General features: G+C 62.0%; 1 protein-coding gene across 1 annotated transcript in view; it reads right to left on the reverse strand.

Annotated features, from left to right (window-relative positions):
• Window positions 1-451: 451 nt before the first annotated feature.
• The window catches only part of ERBB3 (erb-b2 receptor tyrosine kinase 3), a 32,081-nt gene continuing 14,311 nt past the window's right edge, over window positions 452-18,221 (reverse strand). The window contains 17 exon segments of the mRNA XM_071419677.1: window positions 452-1,561; window positions 1,563-1,726; window positions 3,267-3,417; window positions 3,419-3,541; window positions 4,457-4,528; window positions 6,098-6,268; window positions 6,840-6,937; window positions 7,784-7,930; window positions 8,716-8,791; window positions 9,806-9,961; window positions 12,128-12,313; window positions 13,486-13,584; window positions 14,629-14,748; window positions 15,628-15,769; window positions 16,678-16,731; window positions 17,512-17,666; window positions 17,753-17,846. Coding sequence (XP_071275778.1) covers window positions 1,196-1,561; window positions 1,563-1,726; window positions 3,267-3,417; window positions 3,419-3,541; window positions 4,457-4,528; window positions 6,098-6,268; window positions 6,840-6,937; window positions 7,784-7,930; window positions 8,716-8,791; window positions 9,806-9,961; window positions 12,128-12,313; window positions 13,486-13,584; window positions 14,629-14,748; window positions 15,628-15,769; window positions 16,678-16,731; window positions 17,512-17,666; window positions 17,753-17,846 — 2,374 coding nt within the window. The 3' untranslated portion in view covers window positions 452-1,195.

The raw sequence follows: 18,221 nt of genomic DNA on the forward strand, positions 1-18,221 counted from the left end.
AGGAGGGAACGGGAATTTCGGTAACGGGAGAGCACCGGGAGCGGTGGATCTGCCCCTCCCTCCGCTTTTGGGGTCCCCAGCATGTTCCTGATCCAACCCTGCAGCACCTCTCTCACTCACAACCCCCAGACCCGCCACCCCCGCCCCACTCAGCCCTGTTACCCCCCAGCACCGGCACCGCGGCCACACCGGGACCGGTCCCTGCTGTCCCCGGACGGTGACCCCGGACTCACCCATCGGCCTCATCCCCACGGTTCCAACCCCGCCGGACCCCCCTGTCCGGTGCTCCCCCCATGACCCCGGTACCGGCACCGGGGCTGCCGCCGTGCCCGGACCTTGGTCCCGGTCTCCTCTCCGGTATCCCCCGGTCCATCCCCTCCCGGACCCCCCAAGCCTCATCCCGGACGTTTTTTATTCAAATTCTTTTATTTTCATTCATCCCGCGCGACCCCCGGGGCCGGGGGTGATCCCTGAGCGGGGGCTCCCCCAACCCGAAAAACCGGGGAGAAACCCCCCAAAAAAGGAGAAACCCCCCCAAAAAAGGGATCCCGGGGGTCCCCCCCACCTCAGGGGGCGGGGGACACCCCCAAACCTTCACTCAGCAGGGTGAACCTGAAAATAAAATGAGTCTGGGGTCCTCAAGAGACCCCAAATTCTCCCAGGGATCCCCCAGACCCCCCCCAGGGATTTGGGGAGCACCTTCAATGAGGGAGGAGGAGGAGGAGGAAGGAAAAATGGGGAGGGGGTGGAAGGAAAAGATGGGAGGGGGAGGAAAAGATGGGGAGGGGTCTCCTGGGGGGGGGGCGTAAAAAAAAACGGGGAGGAAGAGGAAAAAAAAGGATCCCAGGACACCCCCAAACCTTCACTGATAAAATGAAAATAAAATGAGTCCGGGGTCCTTCAGAAATCCCACGCGTGGACCCCCGAGACCCCAAATGAGGGAGGAGGAAGGGGAAAAAATGGGAGGGGGAGGAAGGAAAAAAATGGGGGGGGGAGGAAGGAAAAAATGGGGAGGGGTCTCCTGGGGGGGGGCGTAAAAAAAACCCAGGGAGGGAGTGGAAAAAAAGGCAAAAAAAAGGCAAAAAAAGTCACAGAGAGACCCCCAAACGCGGCTGGGGGGGTTGGGGTGGGGGTGAGGGGGATCCTTCATATTCACTGCGAGCCCCCCACCCCCCAATTTGGGGAGGGGTCCCCCCTAAGTCCGGCGGGCCTTGGCGAAGAGGCGGCTGTGCCAATAGTCGGGGTTATCGAAGGCGCAGTCCGAGGCTTCCAAGCTCCGCAGGGGCTTCATGGGCAGGGGGCGGCACCGGGGCCGCAGCACCGCCTCCATCTCCTCGTAACCTTCCTCGCCCTCCTCATCCTCCCCCTCCTCAAGGCGGGCGGGGGTCGCGGGAGGGTCCCCCGGCCTCATCTCGGTGTAGCCGTGGTGGTGGCGGAGGGAGCGGCTGAGCCGCGGTTGTTTGTTCATGTATTCGTAATCTTCCTCCTCTTCGTCTCCCTCCTCCTCCTCCTCTTCCTCTCCGCGGTCAGCCTCGGTTTTGGGGGGTCCCGGGGGTCTCCCCGCTCCTCGAGGGGGGGGGGTCGCAGCCCCCCAGTTCCATGTATTCGTAGCCCAGCTCTTCCAGCGAGGCCGGGCGGGGCTGGGCGGGCCGGTTCATGTATTCGTACTCTTCATCCTCATCCTCATCCTCCTCACCGGCATCCGGTGCCGAGCACCCGGCGGGGTCTGGAGGGGAGGGGGCAGATAAAGGTCAGGACCCTCCCCCAGCCCCGAGACCTCACGGGGGTCCTAAAATCCTAAAATCCTAAAGGAGCTTCCCCTAAATGAGCCCCCAAACCCCAAAAATGGACAGGGACCCCCCAAAATTAGGGGTAGGACCCCCCCCGGAGCCACAGGAACCCCAAACCCTGCAGGATGGGACCCCCAGACCCGATCTAGTGGGGCCCCAGTAAGGCCCCCCATGAACTGGGAGGAGACCCCAGACCCAATGCAGTGAACAGAGCCCCCAGTAAGGACCCCCATGGATGGGGGGAGCCCCAAAACCCAACCCAAAGGGATGGGACCCCTCCCAAAAGGACCCTCACAGTCAGCGGGAGCCCCCAGACCCAATCCAATGTGATGGGGACCCCCCCTCCCTTCCCCAAGACCCCCAGCCCCATCCCAGCAGGATGGGACCCCCACAAAGACCCCCATGAACGGGGTGAGCCCCAAAACCCCACCCAATGGGATGGGACCCTCCCCTAAAGGACCCCCAGGGACAGGGGGAGCCCCAAAACCAAACCCAGTGGGATGGGACCCCTCCCCTAAAGGACCCCACGGACAGGGGGAGCCCCAAAACCCCACCCAGTGGGATGGGACCCCTCCCAAAAGGACCCTCACAGATGGAGGGAGCTCCAAATCCCGATCCAATGGATTGGGGACCCCCCCGCCCTTTCCCCAAGACCCCCAGCCCCATTCGAGTGGGACAGAGCCCCCAGTAAGGACCCCCATGAACGGGGGGAGCCCCAAAACCCAACCCAGTGGGATGGGACCACCCCCCAAAGGGACCCCCAAGGACAGAGGAAACCCCAAAACCCAACCCAAAGGGATGGGACCCTCCCCAAAGGGATGGGACCCTCCCTCTCTAAACCCCCACAGACAGGGAGAGCCCCAAAACCTGATCCAACAGGACAGACCCCCCCCATAAGGACCCCCATGGACGCGGGGAGCCCCAAAACCCAAACCAATGGAACGAGACCCCCCCCCCCGCCCTCCCCAAGACCCCCACGATGCATAAGGGGAGCCCCCAGCCCCATCCCAGCAGGATGGGACCCCCATAAAGACCCCCAGGGACAGGGGGAACCCTAAAACCCGACCCAAAGGGATGCAACCCTCCCCCCCAAGCCCCCCAGACCCATCCCAGCAGGATGGGACCCCCACAAATACCCCCAGGGACAGGGGGAACCCTAAAACCCGACCCAAAGGGATGTGACGCCCCCTCCCCAAGACCCCCAGGCATAAGGGGAGCCCCCAGCCCCATCCCAGCAGGATGAGACCCCCACAAATACCCCCAGGGACAGGGGGAACCCTAAAACCCGACCCAAAGGGATGCGACGCCCCCTCCCCAAAGCCCCCCAGCCCCATCCCAGCAGGATGGGACCCCCACAAATACCCCCAGGGACAGGGGGAACCCTAAAACCCGACCCAAAGGGATGCGACCCCCCCCCTCCCCGAACCCCCCAGCCCCATCCCCGCAGGATGGGACCCCCCCAGGGCCCCCCCTGACCTCGCAGGGCGCAGGTGGGGCTCACGTATCCGTTGGGGTCCTCCTCGCTGCCCTCGGAGCCGGGCCCCGGCGGGGGCTGCAGGCTCTCCCGCTGGGACAGGTACGCGCTGTCCCCGCCCCTGGAGCGGAGGCTGCGGCACAGGGACCCCCCCCAGGGACCCCCCCGAGCCCCCCAGCTCCAGCTCCGAGGCGGTGCCGCGACCCTCGGAGCACTCGGACACCGTCCGGCCCAGCGAGCCCTGCCGGGAGCGGCGCGGCGGGCGCGACCCCGCGGGCTGGGGATACGGGGAGAGGAGGGGGTCAGGGGGGACACCCCAAAACCGCCCTGAGATCCCAAACCCACCCTGGGACCCCGCGGGCTGGGGATACGGGGAGAGGGGGGGGTCAGGGGGACACCCCAAAACCGCCCTGAGATCCCAAACCTGCCCTGAGATCCCAAACCCACCCTGGGACCCCGCGGGCTGGGGATACGGGGAGAGGAGGGGGTCAGGGGGGACACCCCAAAACCGCCCTGAGATCCCAAACCTGCCCCGCGACCCCAAAACCGCCCTGAGATCCCAAACCTGCCCCGCGACCCCGCGGGCTGGGGATACGGGGAGAGGGGGGGTCAGGGGGGACACCCCAAAACCGCCCCTGGGGACCCCAAAACTGCCCTGAGATCCCAAACCCACCCTGGGACCCCCCGGGCTGGGGATACGGGGAGAGGGGGAGTCAGGGGGACACCCCAAAACCGCCCTGAGATCCCCAAAACTGCCCCACGACCCCGCGGGCTGGGGATACGGGGAGAGGGGGGGTCAGGGGGGACACCCCAAAACCGCCCTGGGGACCCCAAAACTGCCCTGAGATCCCAAACCTGCCCCGCGACCCCGCGGGCTGGGGATATGGGGAGAGGAGGTCGGGGGGGACACCCCAAAACCGCCCTGAGATCCCAAACCTGCCCCAGGACCCCAAAACCGCCCTGAGATCCCAAACCCACCCTGGGACCCCGCGGGCTGGGGATACGGGGAGAGGGGGGTCAGGGGGGACACCCTAAATCTGCCCCGGGGACCCCAAATCTGCCCCAGGACCCCCCCCCCAACGTGGGTACACGATAGTAACAGGGGGAGACCCCAACGAGACCCCAACCCCCGAGCCCCCAAACCCCCAGAGCCCCCCAAAGCCCCCCCAGAGCCCCCCCAGCCCCCCGGTACCTGTCGGGCGCAGCCCAGGCCGGGCTGGTTCATGGGGATGTACCCGGCGGGGGCGCTCAGCAGGCTCGGGCTCTGCGGGGACACCGGGGGACAGCGGGGCTGGCACCGAGGGGACACGGGGGGACACGGGAGGGACACCGAGGGGACATGGGGACACCGAGGGGACACCGGGGGGACACGGGGGGGGACACCGAGGGGACATGGGGACACCGAGGGGACACCGAGGGGACAGCGGGGCTGGCACCGAGGGGACACGGGGGGGACACGGGAGGGACACCGAGGGGACACCGGGACTGGCACCGAGGGGACACCGAGGGGACACAGGAGGGGACACCAAGGGGACATGGGGACACCGAGGGGACATGGGGACACCGAGGGGACACCGGAGGGACACGGGGGGGACACCACGGGGACACCGGGGCTGGCACTGAGGGGACACCGAGGGGACACCACGGGGACATGGGGACACCGAGGGGACATGGGGGGACACAGGGGGCTGGAACCAAGGGGACACCAAGGGGACACCACCAGGACATCATGGGGACACCGCAGTGACATCCCCGAGCCCCCCCATTCCCGTCGATCTCCCCCAATCCCCCCAATGCCCCCGAACCCTCTGAATCCCCCAATCCCCCCATTCTCCCCCATTCTCCCCCATTCTCCCCCATTTCCCCCTTCCCCATTCTCTCCCATTTCCCCATTTCCCCTTTTCCCAATCCCCCCATTTCCCCCTTTCCCCCTTTCCCAATCCCCCCATTCTCCCCCATTTCCCCCTTCCCCATTCTCTCCCATTTCCCCATTTCCCCTTTTCCCAATCCCCCCATTTCCCCCTTTCCCCCTTTCCCAATCCCCCCATTCTCCCCCATTTCCCCCTTTCCCATTCTCCCCCATCTCCCCCATTTCCCCCTTTCCCAATTTCCCCATTTCCCCTTTTTCCAATCCCTCCATTCTCCCCATTTCCCCCTTCCCCATTCTCCCCCATTTCCCCCTTTCCCCCTTTCCCAATCCCCAAATTTTCCCCCATTTCCCCTTTCCCCAATCCCCAAATTCTCCCCCATTTCCCCCTTTCCCAAATTCCCCCATTTCCCCCTTTTCCCAATCCCCCCATTCCCCCCCATTTTCCCCTTTCCCATTCTCCCCCATTCTCCCCCATTTCCCCTTTCCCAATTTCCCCATTTCCCCTTTTTCCAATCCCTCCATTCTGCCCCATTTCCCCCTTTCCCAATCCCCCCATTTCCCCCATTTCCCCTTTCCCAATTCCCCCCTTTCCCCTTTCCCAATCCCCCAATTTCCCCATTTCCCCCTTTCCCAATACCCCCATTCTCCCCCATTTCCCCCTTTCCCCAATCCCCCCATTCTCCCCCATTTCCCCCTTCCCCAATTCCCCCATTCTCCCCCATTTCCCCCTTCCCCAATTTCCCCATTTCCCCTTCCCCAATCCCCCCATTTTCCCCCATTTCCCCTTTCCCAATTCCCCCCTTTCCCCTTTCCCAATCCCCCCATTCCCCCCCATTTCCCCTTTCCCAATCCTCCCATTCTGCCCCATTTCCCCCTTTCCCAATCCCCCCATTTCCCCCATTTCCCCCTTTCCCAATCCCCCCATTCTCCCCCATTCTCCCCCATTCCGCCCGGGGGTCTCACCCGGGCGCAGCTGCCGCGGGGGCGCTGCGGGCCCAGCCCGGGCGCGAGGCCGAAGGTCCCGTCCAGCTCCTCCTCCTCCTCCTCCTCCTCCTCCAGCTCCAGCGTCTCCACCTCGTCCAGCTCCTTCTCGCTCAGGGGCGGGGGCTCGCCGGGGGGCGCGGCCCCGCTCTCCTGATGGGGAGTGGGGTCAGGGATGGGGGTTTTGGGGGGTCTGGGGGGCGTTTGGGGGGGGTTTGGGGGGCTCATCTTGGTCACCAGGTATGGGGGACAGTGGGTCAGGGTTGGGGGTTTTGGGGTCTCGGGGGGTCTGGGGGGCGTTTGGGGGGAGTTTGGGGGGGTTTTGGGGGGAGTTTGGGGGGCTCACCTTGGTCACCAGATATGGGAAGGGGGGGGAAGAATGGGTCAGGGTTGGGGGTTTTGGGGTCTGGGGGGTCTGAGGGGTCTGGAGAGGGGGTCTGGGGGCTCACCTTGGTCACCAGGTGTGGGGAGGGCAGAGAACAGATCAGGGGTTGGGGGTTTTGGGGTCTGTGGGGTCCTGGGGTGGGTTTGGGGGTCTCACCTTGATGACCAGGTAGCTCTGGGGGGTCCTGGGGGGGTTTGGGGTCTCACCTTGATGACCAGGTTGCTCTGGGGGGTTCTGGGGGGTCCTGGGGGGGTTTGGGGTCTCACCTTGATGACCAGGTTGCTCTGGGGGGTTCTGGGGGGTTCTGGGGGGTCCGGGGGGGGGGTTTGGGGGTCTCACCTTGATGACCAGGTAGCGCGGGGGGTCCCGGGCCATGCGGGTGAACTCGTTGGCCAGCTCCTTGAAGGTGGGGCGGATGTTCTCATCGATCATCCAGCCTGGGGGACAGGGACACGGGTGGGGACAGGGACACAGGGCTGGGGACAGGGACGGGGACAGGGACAGGGACACGGGGCTGGGGAGAGGGACATGGGCTGGGGACACGGCCCTGGGGGACAGGGACAGGGACACGGGGCTGGGGACAGGGACATGGGCTGGGGACAGGGACACGGGCTGGGGACAGGGACAGGGACACGGGTGGGGACAGGGACATGGGCTGGGGACACGGCCCTGGGGGACAGGGACACGGTCACAGGGTGGGGACATGGCCATAGGAATGGGGACAGGGCCCTGGGGGACAGGGACACGGTCACGGGCTGGGGACAGGGACACGGGCTGGGGACACGGCCCTGGGGGACAGGGACACGGTCACAGGGTGGGGACACGGCCATAGGAATGGGGACAGGGCCCTGGGGGACAGGGACACGGTCACGGGCTGGGGACAGGGACACGGGCTGGGGACACGGCCCTGGGGCACAGGGACACGGTCACGGGTTGGGGACACGGCCAGGACACAGCCTGGGACAGGACTCGGACGTGGCCACGGGAACGGGGACGTGACAGAGACCTGGTCACAGTGAGGACCCTGCCTGGGGACAGGGACACGGCCAGGACACGGCTCTGGGCATGGGGACACGGCAGGGACCTGGTCACAGGAGTGGGGACACTGCTAGGACCCTGCCTAGGGATGGGGACAACTCTGGGGACAGCAGCAGGACCCTGCCCAGCCCTGGTGGCATCTCTGGGGGACCCCACCCTGGGGACAACAGCAGGACCCTGCCAGCCCTGTGCCAGCCCTGGTGCCACCCCGGTGTCCCCTGGTGTCCCCCGGTGTCCCCGCTCACATTTCACCATGACCATGTAGACGTCGATGGTGCAGATCTGGGGCTGCGAGAGCCGCTCGCCCTTCTCCAGCAGGTCAGGAACCTCGGCCAGGCGGATCCCGGCGTAGGGCTCGGCCCCGAAGGTCATCATCTCCCACAGTGTCACCCCTGGGGACAGCAGGGACAGTGAGGGACAGCAGGGGACACTGGGGACACCGGGGACAGCAGGGGACAGAGGGACAGCCCGGCCAGGTGGATCCCATCACAGGGCTCGGCCCCAAATGTCATCATCTCCCACAGTGTCACCCCTGGGGACAGCAGGGGACAGTGAGGGACAGCAGGGGACAGCCTGTGAGCCATGGGGACAGCAGGGACACTGAGGGAGAGCAGGGGACAGCTGGGACAACAGGGACACCGCGGACACTGAGGACAGCCCAGCCAGGTGGATCCCATCACAGGGCTCGGCCCCGAAGGTCGTCATCTCCCACAGTGTCACCCCTGGGGACAGCAGGGACAGCTGTGAGCCATGGGGACACTGGGGACAGTGAGGGACAGCAGGGGACACTGGGGACACCGGGGACAGCAGGGGACAGAGGGACAGCCCGGCCAGGTGGATCCCATCAAAGGGCTCAGCCCCAAATGTCATCATCTCCCACAGTGTCACCCCTGGGGACAGCAGGGACAGCTGTGAGCCATGGGGACACTGGGGACAGTGGGGGATAGCAAGGGACAGCAGGGACAGCAGAGGGACAGCAGGGGACACCAAGGGACATCAGGGACAGAGGGGACAGCAGGGGAGAGCAGGGACAGCACAGGACATCAGTGACACTGGGGGACAGCAGGGGACACGGGGGTACACCAGGGCACGGCACACGGGGGACATTGGGGACACTGGTGGACAGCACAGGACATTGGGGACATTGGGGACATTGGGGACAGCGGTGCGGGCTCACCGTAGCTCCAGACGTCGCTCTGGTGCGTGTACTTGCCAAAGTGGATGCTCTCCAGTGCCATCCACTTGATGGGCGTCTGCAGGGAAGGAGGGGACACCGTGGGGACAATGGGGGGACACCATGGGGACACCGTGGGGACAATGGTGTCAGGGTAGTCCCAGAGGTACAGAGCAGGTGACACAGATGGCATTTGAGTGAACCCAGGGGGCAGAATGGGTGACACCAATGCCCCTTGGGTGTGACACCAATGACCCTTGGGTGTGACACCGGTGCCATTTGGGGGTCCCACCGGTGCCATTTGGGGTGTCCCAGAATGGATGGCACCAATGCCATTTGTGGTGACAGGATGGCATTTTGGGTGTCCCAGAGTGGAGTGACACCGATGCCATTTGGGGATGGCCCAGCGTGGGTGACACTGATGCCATTTCATGTGACACCAGTGCCATTTGGGGTGACACCGGTGCCATTTGGGGTGTCCCAGAATGGATGGCACCAATGCCATTTGGGGTGACAGGATGGCATTTTGGGTGCCCCAGAGTGGAGTGACACCCGATGCCATTTGGGGGATCCCATGGGTGTGGTGTGGGTGACATCGATGGCATTTGGGGTGACATGGGTGCCATTTGGGTGCCATTTGGGTGCCATTTGAGGTCCCACCAATGCCATTTGGGGGTCCCACCGGTGCCATTTGGGGTGACATGGGTGCCATTTGGGGGTCCCACCAATGCCATTGGGGGTCGCACCGATGCCCCTCGGGGGTGACACCAACGCCCTTGTGGGTGACATGGGTGCCATTTGGGGGTCCCACCGGTGCCATTTGGGGTGACACGGGTGCCATTTGAGGTCCCACCAATGCCATTTCAGGGTGACATGGGTGCCATTGGGTGCCATTTGGGGGTCCCACCAATGCCATTGGGGGTCACACCGATGCCCCTCGGGGGTGACACCAATGCCATTGTGGGTGACACCGGTGCCATTTGGGGTGACACGGGTGCCATTTGGGGGTCCCACCGATGCCATTTGGGGGTCCCACCAATGCCATTTGGGGGTCCCACCGGTGCCCCTCGGCGGTGGCAGCCCCCAGCCCCACCTTGAGCTCGTTGTAGAAGTATTTCTTGTCGTCGGGGTAGAGCAGGTCGGCGATGCCGAAATCGGCCACCTGCGCCTGGCTGGGCGACTTGAGCAGCACGTTCCGGGCAGCCAGGTTCCTGTGCACCATGCGGTGCTCCTCCAGGTAGTACATGCCCTAAACACAGGTGGAAAAGTTTATTTTTTAATATATTTGTTATTTATTTATTGTATTTATTGTATTTATTATATGTGTATTATATTGGTTATATATTGTATTATATATAATATAACAGCCAGGTTCCTGTGCACCATGTGGTGCCCCTCCAGGTAGTACATGCCCTGAAAACGGGGGGAAAATTTAATTTTTAATATATATTTATTTGTTTATTTATTGTATTTATTATATGTGTATAATATCAGTTATATATAGCATAATGTAAAATATATAATATAACAGCCAGGTTCCTGTGCACCATGCGGTGCTCCTCCAGGTAGTACATGCCCTGAAAACGGGGGGAAAGTTTAATTTTTAATATTATTTAATTAATTAATTAATTAATATATTTATTATATGTGTATTATATTGGCTATATATTGGATTATATAGAATATAACAGCCAGGTTCCTGTGCACCATGCGGTGCTCCTCCAGGTAGTACATGCCCTGAAAATGGGGGGAAAGTTTAATTTTTAATATTTATTTGTTTGTTTGTTTAATTAATTAATTAATATATTTATTATATGTGTATTGTATTTGTTATATATTGGATTAGACATAATATAACAGCCAGGTTCCTGTGCACCATGCGGTGCTCCTCCAGGTAGTACATGCCCTGAAAATGGGGGGAAAGTTTAATTTTTAATATTTATTTATAATTAATTAATTAATATATTTATTATATGTGTATAATATCGGTTATATATAGCATAATGTAAAATATAGAATATAACAGGCAGGTTCCTGTGCACCATGCAGTGCTCCTCCAGGTAGTACATGCCCTAAGACACAGGGGAGGGAGAGGTGCCAACAGGAAATTTTTGTCTTATTTAAAAAAAAAAAATACTTGACATCTATTTCTGTTGTAATTTATAGAATGTGTACATGTTATTGGTGATAATGCTGTATTAAATGCTAGATATTTATTTTTTATATAAAGGAACGGGTAGGAACCACCCCAAACCCTTCACCCTCATCTTTTAGGTCCAAAGGAACGGGCAGAGCCCCCCTAAATCTTCACCCTCTCAGTTTTTAGGACGGAAGGAACGGACAGGAACCCCCCAAACCCTTCACCCTGTCTGAATTGTAATTTTTTAGGACCAAAGGAATGGGTCACCCTGTGTGACCCCTCTGTTTTTAGGATTGAGGAAGGCACAGGAACCACCCCAAACCCTTCACCCTCTCAGTTTTTCGCACGTAAGGAACACACAGGAACCACCCCAAACCTTCCACCCTCAATATTTAGGACGGAAGGAACACACAGGAACACCCCAAACCCTTCACCCTCTCAGTTTTTCGGACAGAAGGAATGGGCAGGAACCACCCCAAACCCTTCACCCTCAATATTTAGGACAGCAAGAATGCACAGGAACCCCCCAAACCCTTCACTCTGTCTGAACTCTAATTTTTTAGGACCAAAGGAATGGGTCACCCTGTGTGACCCCTCAGTTTTTAGGATTGGGGAAGGCACAGGCACCACCCCAAACCCTTCACCCTCATCTTTTAGGACCAAAGGAATGTGCAGAGCCCCCCAAACCCTTCACCCTCTCAGTTTTTAGGATGTAAGGAACACACAGGAACCACCCCAAACCCTTCACCCTCTCAGTTTTTAGGATTGAGGAAGGCACAGGAACCACCCCAAACCCTTCACCCTCAATATTTAGGACGGAAGGAACGTGCAGGAACCACCCCAAACCCTTCACCCTCTCAGTTTTTAGGATGGAAGGAACACACAGGAACCACCCCAAACCCTTCACCCTCATCTTTTAGGTCCAAAGGAACGGGCAGGAACCACCCCAAACCCTCCACCCTCTCAGTTTTTCGGACGGAAGGATCACACAGGAACACCCCAAACCCTCCACCCTCTCAGTTTTTAGGATGGAAGGAATGGGCAGGAACCACCCCAAACCCTTCACCCTCTCAGTTTTTAGGACCAAAGGAATGGGCAGGAACCACCCCAAACCCTCCACCCTCTCAGTTTTTCGGACGGAAGGAACACACAGGAACCACCCCAAACCCTCCACCCTCTCAGTTTTTCGGATGGAAGGAACACACAGGCACCTCCCAAACCCTCACCCTCTCAGTTTTGGGGTCTCAGCAGGGCTGTGGCCCCGCGGGCACTGACCTTGGCCACCTGCACGCACCAGTTGAGCAGCAGCTGGGGGCTGATGGCGCCGCGGTTCTTGCGCACGTAGTCGAGCAGCGAGCCCAGCGGCAGCAGCTGCGTCACCAGCTGCAGCTGCGGGCCCGGGCAGATCCCCAGCAGCCGCACGATGTACGAGTGATCCAGGCTGCCGATGGCCAGCATGTGCTGGGGGGGACAGGGTCAGCACCCCCACATCCGGGGGGACACCCAGAGCATGCCTGGAGCATCCCCAGAGCGCCCCCAAACCTCCCCAGAGCACCCCCAAACCTCCCCAGAGCCAGGGGGGACACCCAGAGCATGCCTGGAGCATCCCCAGAGCGCCCCCAAACCTCCCCAGAGCCAGGGGGCACCCAGAGCACACCCAGAGCATCCCCAGAGCACACCCAGAGCATCCCCAGAGCACCCCCAAACCTCCCCAGGGCCAGGGGGACACCCAGAGCATGCCTGGAGCATCCCCAGAGCACCCCCAAACCTCCCAGAGCCAGGGGGCACCCAGAGCACACCCAGAACACCCCTGGAGCACCCCCAAACTTCCCCAGAGCCAGGGGACACCCAGAGCACCCCTAAAGAACCCCCAGAGCATGCTCGGCTTCAGGGGGACACTCAGAGCACCCCCAAACCTCCCCAGATCCGGGGGGACACCCAGAGCATCCCTGGAGCATCCCCAGAGCGCCCCCAAACCTCCCCAGAGCCAGGGGGGCGCCCAGAGCACCCCTAAAGCACCCCCAGAGCATCCTCAGCTTCAGGGGGACACTCAGAGCACCCCCAGAGCATCCCCAGAGCCAGGGGGACACCCAGAGCACCCCTAAAGCACCCCCAGAGCATCCTCGGCTTCAGGGGGACACTCAGAGCACCCCCAAAGCATTCCCCAGAGTGTCCCCGAAGTGTCCCCAGAGTGTCCTTGGAGCATCCCCAGAGTGTCCCCAAACCTCCCCAGATCCAGGGGGACACCCAGAGCATCCCCAGAGCACCCCCAGAACACCCCTGGAGCACCCCCAAACCTCCCCAGATCCAGGGGGACACCCAGAGCATCCCCAGAGCACCCCTGGAGCACCCCCAAACCTCCCCAGATCCAGGGGGACACCCAGAGAACCCCCAGAGCACCCCCAAAGTGTCCCCGAGTGTCCCCAGATCCAGGGAGAATCCCAGAGCGTGCCCGGGGTGCCCCAGATCCAGAGGGACATCAAGAGCACCCCTGGAGTGTCCCCAAAGCACCCCCAGAGCATCCCCGGGTTCAGGGGGACACCCGGAGCACCCCCTGAGTGTCCCCAAAATGCCCTGGCCTCAGAGAGGACCCCCCAGAGCACCCCCGGGCCCCCCAGAGCCCCCACACTCACGTCGGTGACGGCGTGGAAGGATTGCTGCCCGCTCCAGTCCTGGATCACCTTGATGCTCACCGGGATCTTGATGGAATCCCCGTCCGGGATCCAGATCCCCTGCGGGGTCGGTGGGATTGGTGGGATTTGGGGTGGGATTGGTGGGATTGGTGGGATTTGGGATGGGATTTATGGGATTGGTGGGATTTAGGATGGGATTGGTGGGGTTGGTGGGATTGGTGGGATTTGGGATGGGATTTATGGGATTGGTGGGATTTGGGGTGGGATTGGTGGGATTGGTGAGATTTATGGGATTTGGGATGGGATTTATGGGATGGGATAGGATGGGATCAATGGGATTAATGAGATGGGATTTATGGGAGTTATGGGGTGGGATGGGATTTGAGATGGGGTGGGATGGGATCAATGGGATGGGATCGATGGGATTGATGGGATTGGTGGGATGAGATTGATGGGATCGATGGGATCAATGGGATGGAATTTGAGATGGGATCAATGGGTTGGGATCAATGGAATGGAACGAGATCAATGGGGTGGGATTGATGGGATCAAGGTGGGGGGATCAATGGAATGGGATCAATGGGATTAATGAGATGGGATTTATGGGAGTTATGGGGTGGGATGGGATTTGATATGGGATGAGATGGGATCAATGGGATTGATGGGATCAATGGGATTGATGGGATCAGTGGGATGAGATTGATGGGATCGATGGGATTTATGGGATGGGATTTGAGATGGGATGGGATCAATGGGTTGGGATCAATAGGATGGGATCAATGGAATGGGATGAGATCAATGGGATGGGATCAATGGGATGGATCAATGGAATGGGATCAATGGGATCGATGGGATCAATGGGATGGGATGGCATTGATGAGATGGATCAATGGGATCAATGAGGTGGGATTGATGGGATCAGTGGGGTGGGATTGATGGGATCAATGGGATGGATCGATGGGATCAATGGGATGGGATGGCATTGATGAGATGGATCAATGGGATCACTGGGGTGGGATTGATGGGATCAATGGGATCACTGGGGTGGGATTGATGGGATCAATGGGTTGGGATTGATGGGATCAATGGGATCACTGGGGTGGGATTGATGGGCCGGCACCTCAGCCCCTCCCCAGGCCCCACCTTGTGCACGGTGCCAAAGACGCCCGAGCCCAGCACCTTGAGGCGCTTCAGCTCCGACTCCTTGAAGATCCGGGCCAGGACCTTGTTGGCTTTTTCACTGGGGTCCAGCGGCTCCAGGCTCTGCGGGGACACGGCGTGACAGTGGGGACAGGGACAGGGACACGGCATGGGGACAGGGATGGGGACACGGCGTGACAGCAGGGACAGGGATGGGGACACGGCATGGGGACAGGGACAGGGATAGGGACACGGCATGGGGACAGGGACAGGGACACGGCGTGACAGTGGGGACAGGGACAGGGACAGGGATGGGGACAGGGACACCAGCGTGGGAATGGGGACAGGGACGCGGCGTGACAGCAGGGACAGGGATGGGGACAGGGACACGGCATGGGGACAGGGACAGGGATAGGGACACGGCGTGACAGCAGGGACAGGGATAGGGACACGGCGTGACAGCGGGGACAGGGACAGGACAGGGACATCAGCGTGGGAATGGGGACAGGGACAGGGATAGGGACATGGCGTGACAGCGGGGACATGGCATGGGGACAGGGACACAGTGTGACAACGGGGATGGGGACACGGTGTGGGAACGGGAACAGGGATGGGGACACGGCGTGGACATGGGGACAAGGACAGGGTGGGGACATGGCGTGGCAGTGAGGACAGGAATGGGGACAGGGACACGGTGTGGGAATGGGGACGGGGACAGGGACAGGGATGGGGACATGGTGTGGGAATGGGGACAGGGACAGGGATGGGAACAGGGACAGGGACAGGGACAGGAGCACAGCAGGATGAGGACGGAGAGCGACTGGGATGGAAGCAGAGCTGGGGCTGGACAGGAACGCGGCTGGCGAGCACCGGATGCAGGACCCGCCCCTCCCCGCCGCCCTGGGGCCGCTCCCGGGGCTGCTCCCGGGGCCGCTCCGGTGCCGCTCCCGGTGCCTCCCCGGTGCCGTTCCCGGTGCCGCTCCCGGTGCCCCCGGTGCTGACCTCGCCCCGCTCCAGGTAGCGCCGCATCGCCCGCTTCTTCTGGATCTTCTTGCCCCGCCAGTAGAGCAGCGCCAGCAGCACCAGCGAGCACGAGAGGAAAACGGCACCGACCACCATGACCGCGATCAGCGTCGGGGCCCGCCTGCGGCACCGGGAACCGGGCGGGAACGGGGATGGGGACAGGAACGGGGACGGGAACGGGGACGGGGATGGGAAAGGGAATGGGGTGGGAATGGGATGGGACGGGAAAAGGAACGGGAACGGGGATGGGATGGGACGGGAACGGGGATGGGAACGGGAACGGGAACGGGGCGGGATCGGGGATGGGGACGGGAACGGGAACGGGAATGGGAACGGAAAAGGGAACGGGGATGGGAAAGGGAATGGGGTGGGAATGGGACAGGAACGGGAACGGGGACGGGGATGGGAAAGGGAACGGGAAGGGGAATGGGGTGGGGATGGGACGAGAACGGGGACGGGAACGCGAACGGGGATGGGAACGGGAACGGGATCGGGAAAAGGAATGGGAAAGGGAACGGGGATGGGAACGGGATCGGGTGGGACAGGGTGGGAACGGGAATCGGAACAGGAACAGAGTAGGAATGGGAACGGGAACGGGAACGAGGATGGGAAAGGGAAAGGGAACCGGGACGGGGATGGGAACGGCGATGGGATGGGATGGATGGGATGGGATGGGATGGGATGGATGGGATGGGATGGGATGGGATGGGATGGGATGGGATGGATGGGATGGGATGGGATGGGATGGGATGGGATGGATGGGATGGGATGGGATGGGATGGGATGGGATGGGATGGGATGGATGGGATGGGATGGGATGGGATGGGATGGGATGGGATGGGATGGGATGGGATGGGATGGATGGGATGGGATGGGATGGATGGGATGGGGACGGGGATGAGGAACGGGGACAGGAATAGGGACAGGGATGAGGACATGGAAAAGCACAGGGTTAGGGTCCCCACAGCCCCCCGGGGTCCCCACAGCCCCTCGGGGTCCCTGCAGCCCCCCGGGTCCCCCCCGCGGTACCTGGACACGGGCAGGGGGTCTCCCAGGCAGTCCTGCAGCAGCGGCCCCACACACCTGTGGGGAGGGAGATGGGAGTCAGCCCCTGGGGGACCCCCCAGCGGAGACCCCAGACCCCAAAATGGCACCAGTGAGGTCCTGAGTCCCCAAATCCTGCCCCAGGACCCCCAACCTGCCCCCAGTGATGCCCCAAGACCCCAACCCTGCTCTTCAAAGAGGTCTTGGGACCCCCACCCTGCCCTCCACAGGGTCCCAGTGGGGGCCTGAGCCCCCCAACCTGCCCAGGGCCCCCAGAGAGGCTCCCCAAAGAGGTTGTGGGACCCCCAGTGTGCCCCCAGTAATACCCCACGACCCCCACCCTCCTCCTAAAGAGGTCTTGGGACCCCCACCCTGCCCCAAATTATACCCCAGGACCCCCACCCTGCTCCCCAAAGACCTTTTGGGACCCCCACCCTCCTTCCAAAGAGGTTTTGGGACCCCCACCCTGCCCTCCACAGGGTCCCAGTGGGGGCCTGAGCCCCCCAACCTGCCCAGGGCCCCCAAAGACGCTTCCCAAAGAAGTTTTGGGACCCCCACCCTGCTCCCCAAAGAGCTTTTGGGACCCCCACCCTCCTACCAAACAGGTTTTGGGACCCCCACTCTCCTCCCAAAGAGGTTTTGGGACCCCCACCCTCCTCCCAAAGACCTTTTGAGCCCCCCCCTCTCCCCTCCACGGGGTCCCCCAAACCCCCCCATGCCCCCAATGGCTCCCTGACCCCCCCACCCTTCCCGGACCCCCCAAACCCCCCCTGTCTCTGTGTCCCCGATCCCCCCGATCCCCCCGAGCCCCGCACGCACCCTCGGGTGCAGTTCTCGTGGCAGGGCCGGCACTCGCGGTTCCCGTCGGGGAATTTGTAGATGGGGCCGCGCTCGCCCAGGACCCCGTCGGGACATCGCTGCACGCAGTGCGGCCCGTCGCGATAGTGCGCGCAGCGCGTGCAGGTGTCGGCGCCCTGCGGAGGGGGCGGTGACAATGTGGGGACAATGGGGACGCTGTGGGGACAATGGGGACAAGGGGGGGGGCGCGGCCGGGCCGTACCGAGCCGTTGCAGGTGGCGCCGCCGCCGTCGATGCGCTCGCACTCCGGGTGGCACTCGGTGCATTCGCCGCCCTGCGAGAACTCCCGAGGGTCCCTGGGGGCACATCGGGGTGGCACCGTCACCAGCCGGGGGGGACAGGGCCATCCCGGGGGGGACAGGGACATCCCGGGGGTGACAGGGCCGTCCCTGGGGTGACAGGGCCATTCTGGGGGTGACAGGGCCATCCCGGGGGTGACAGGGACATCCCGGGGGGGACAGGGCCATTCTAATGGTGACAGGGACATCCCGGGGGGGACAGGGCCATTCTGGGGGTGACAGGGACATCCCGGGGGGACAGGGCCGTTCTGGAGGTGACAGGGACATCCAGGGGGGGACAGGGCCATTCTAATGGTGACAGGGACATCCCGGGGGGGACAGGGCCATTCTGGGGGTGACAGGGCCGTTCTGGGGGTGACAGGGACATCCCGG

This window comes from Agelaius tricolor, unplaced genomic scaffold (assembly GCF_023055355.1).
Source record: "Agelaius tricolor isolate 1412-34295 unplaced genomic scaffold, bAgeTri1.0.p SCAF_114, whole genome shotgun sequence".
NCBI classification, from domain to species: domain Eukaryota; kingdom Metazoa; phylum Chordata; class Aves; order Passeriformes; family Icteridae; genus Agelaius; species Agelaius tricolor.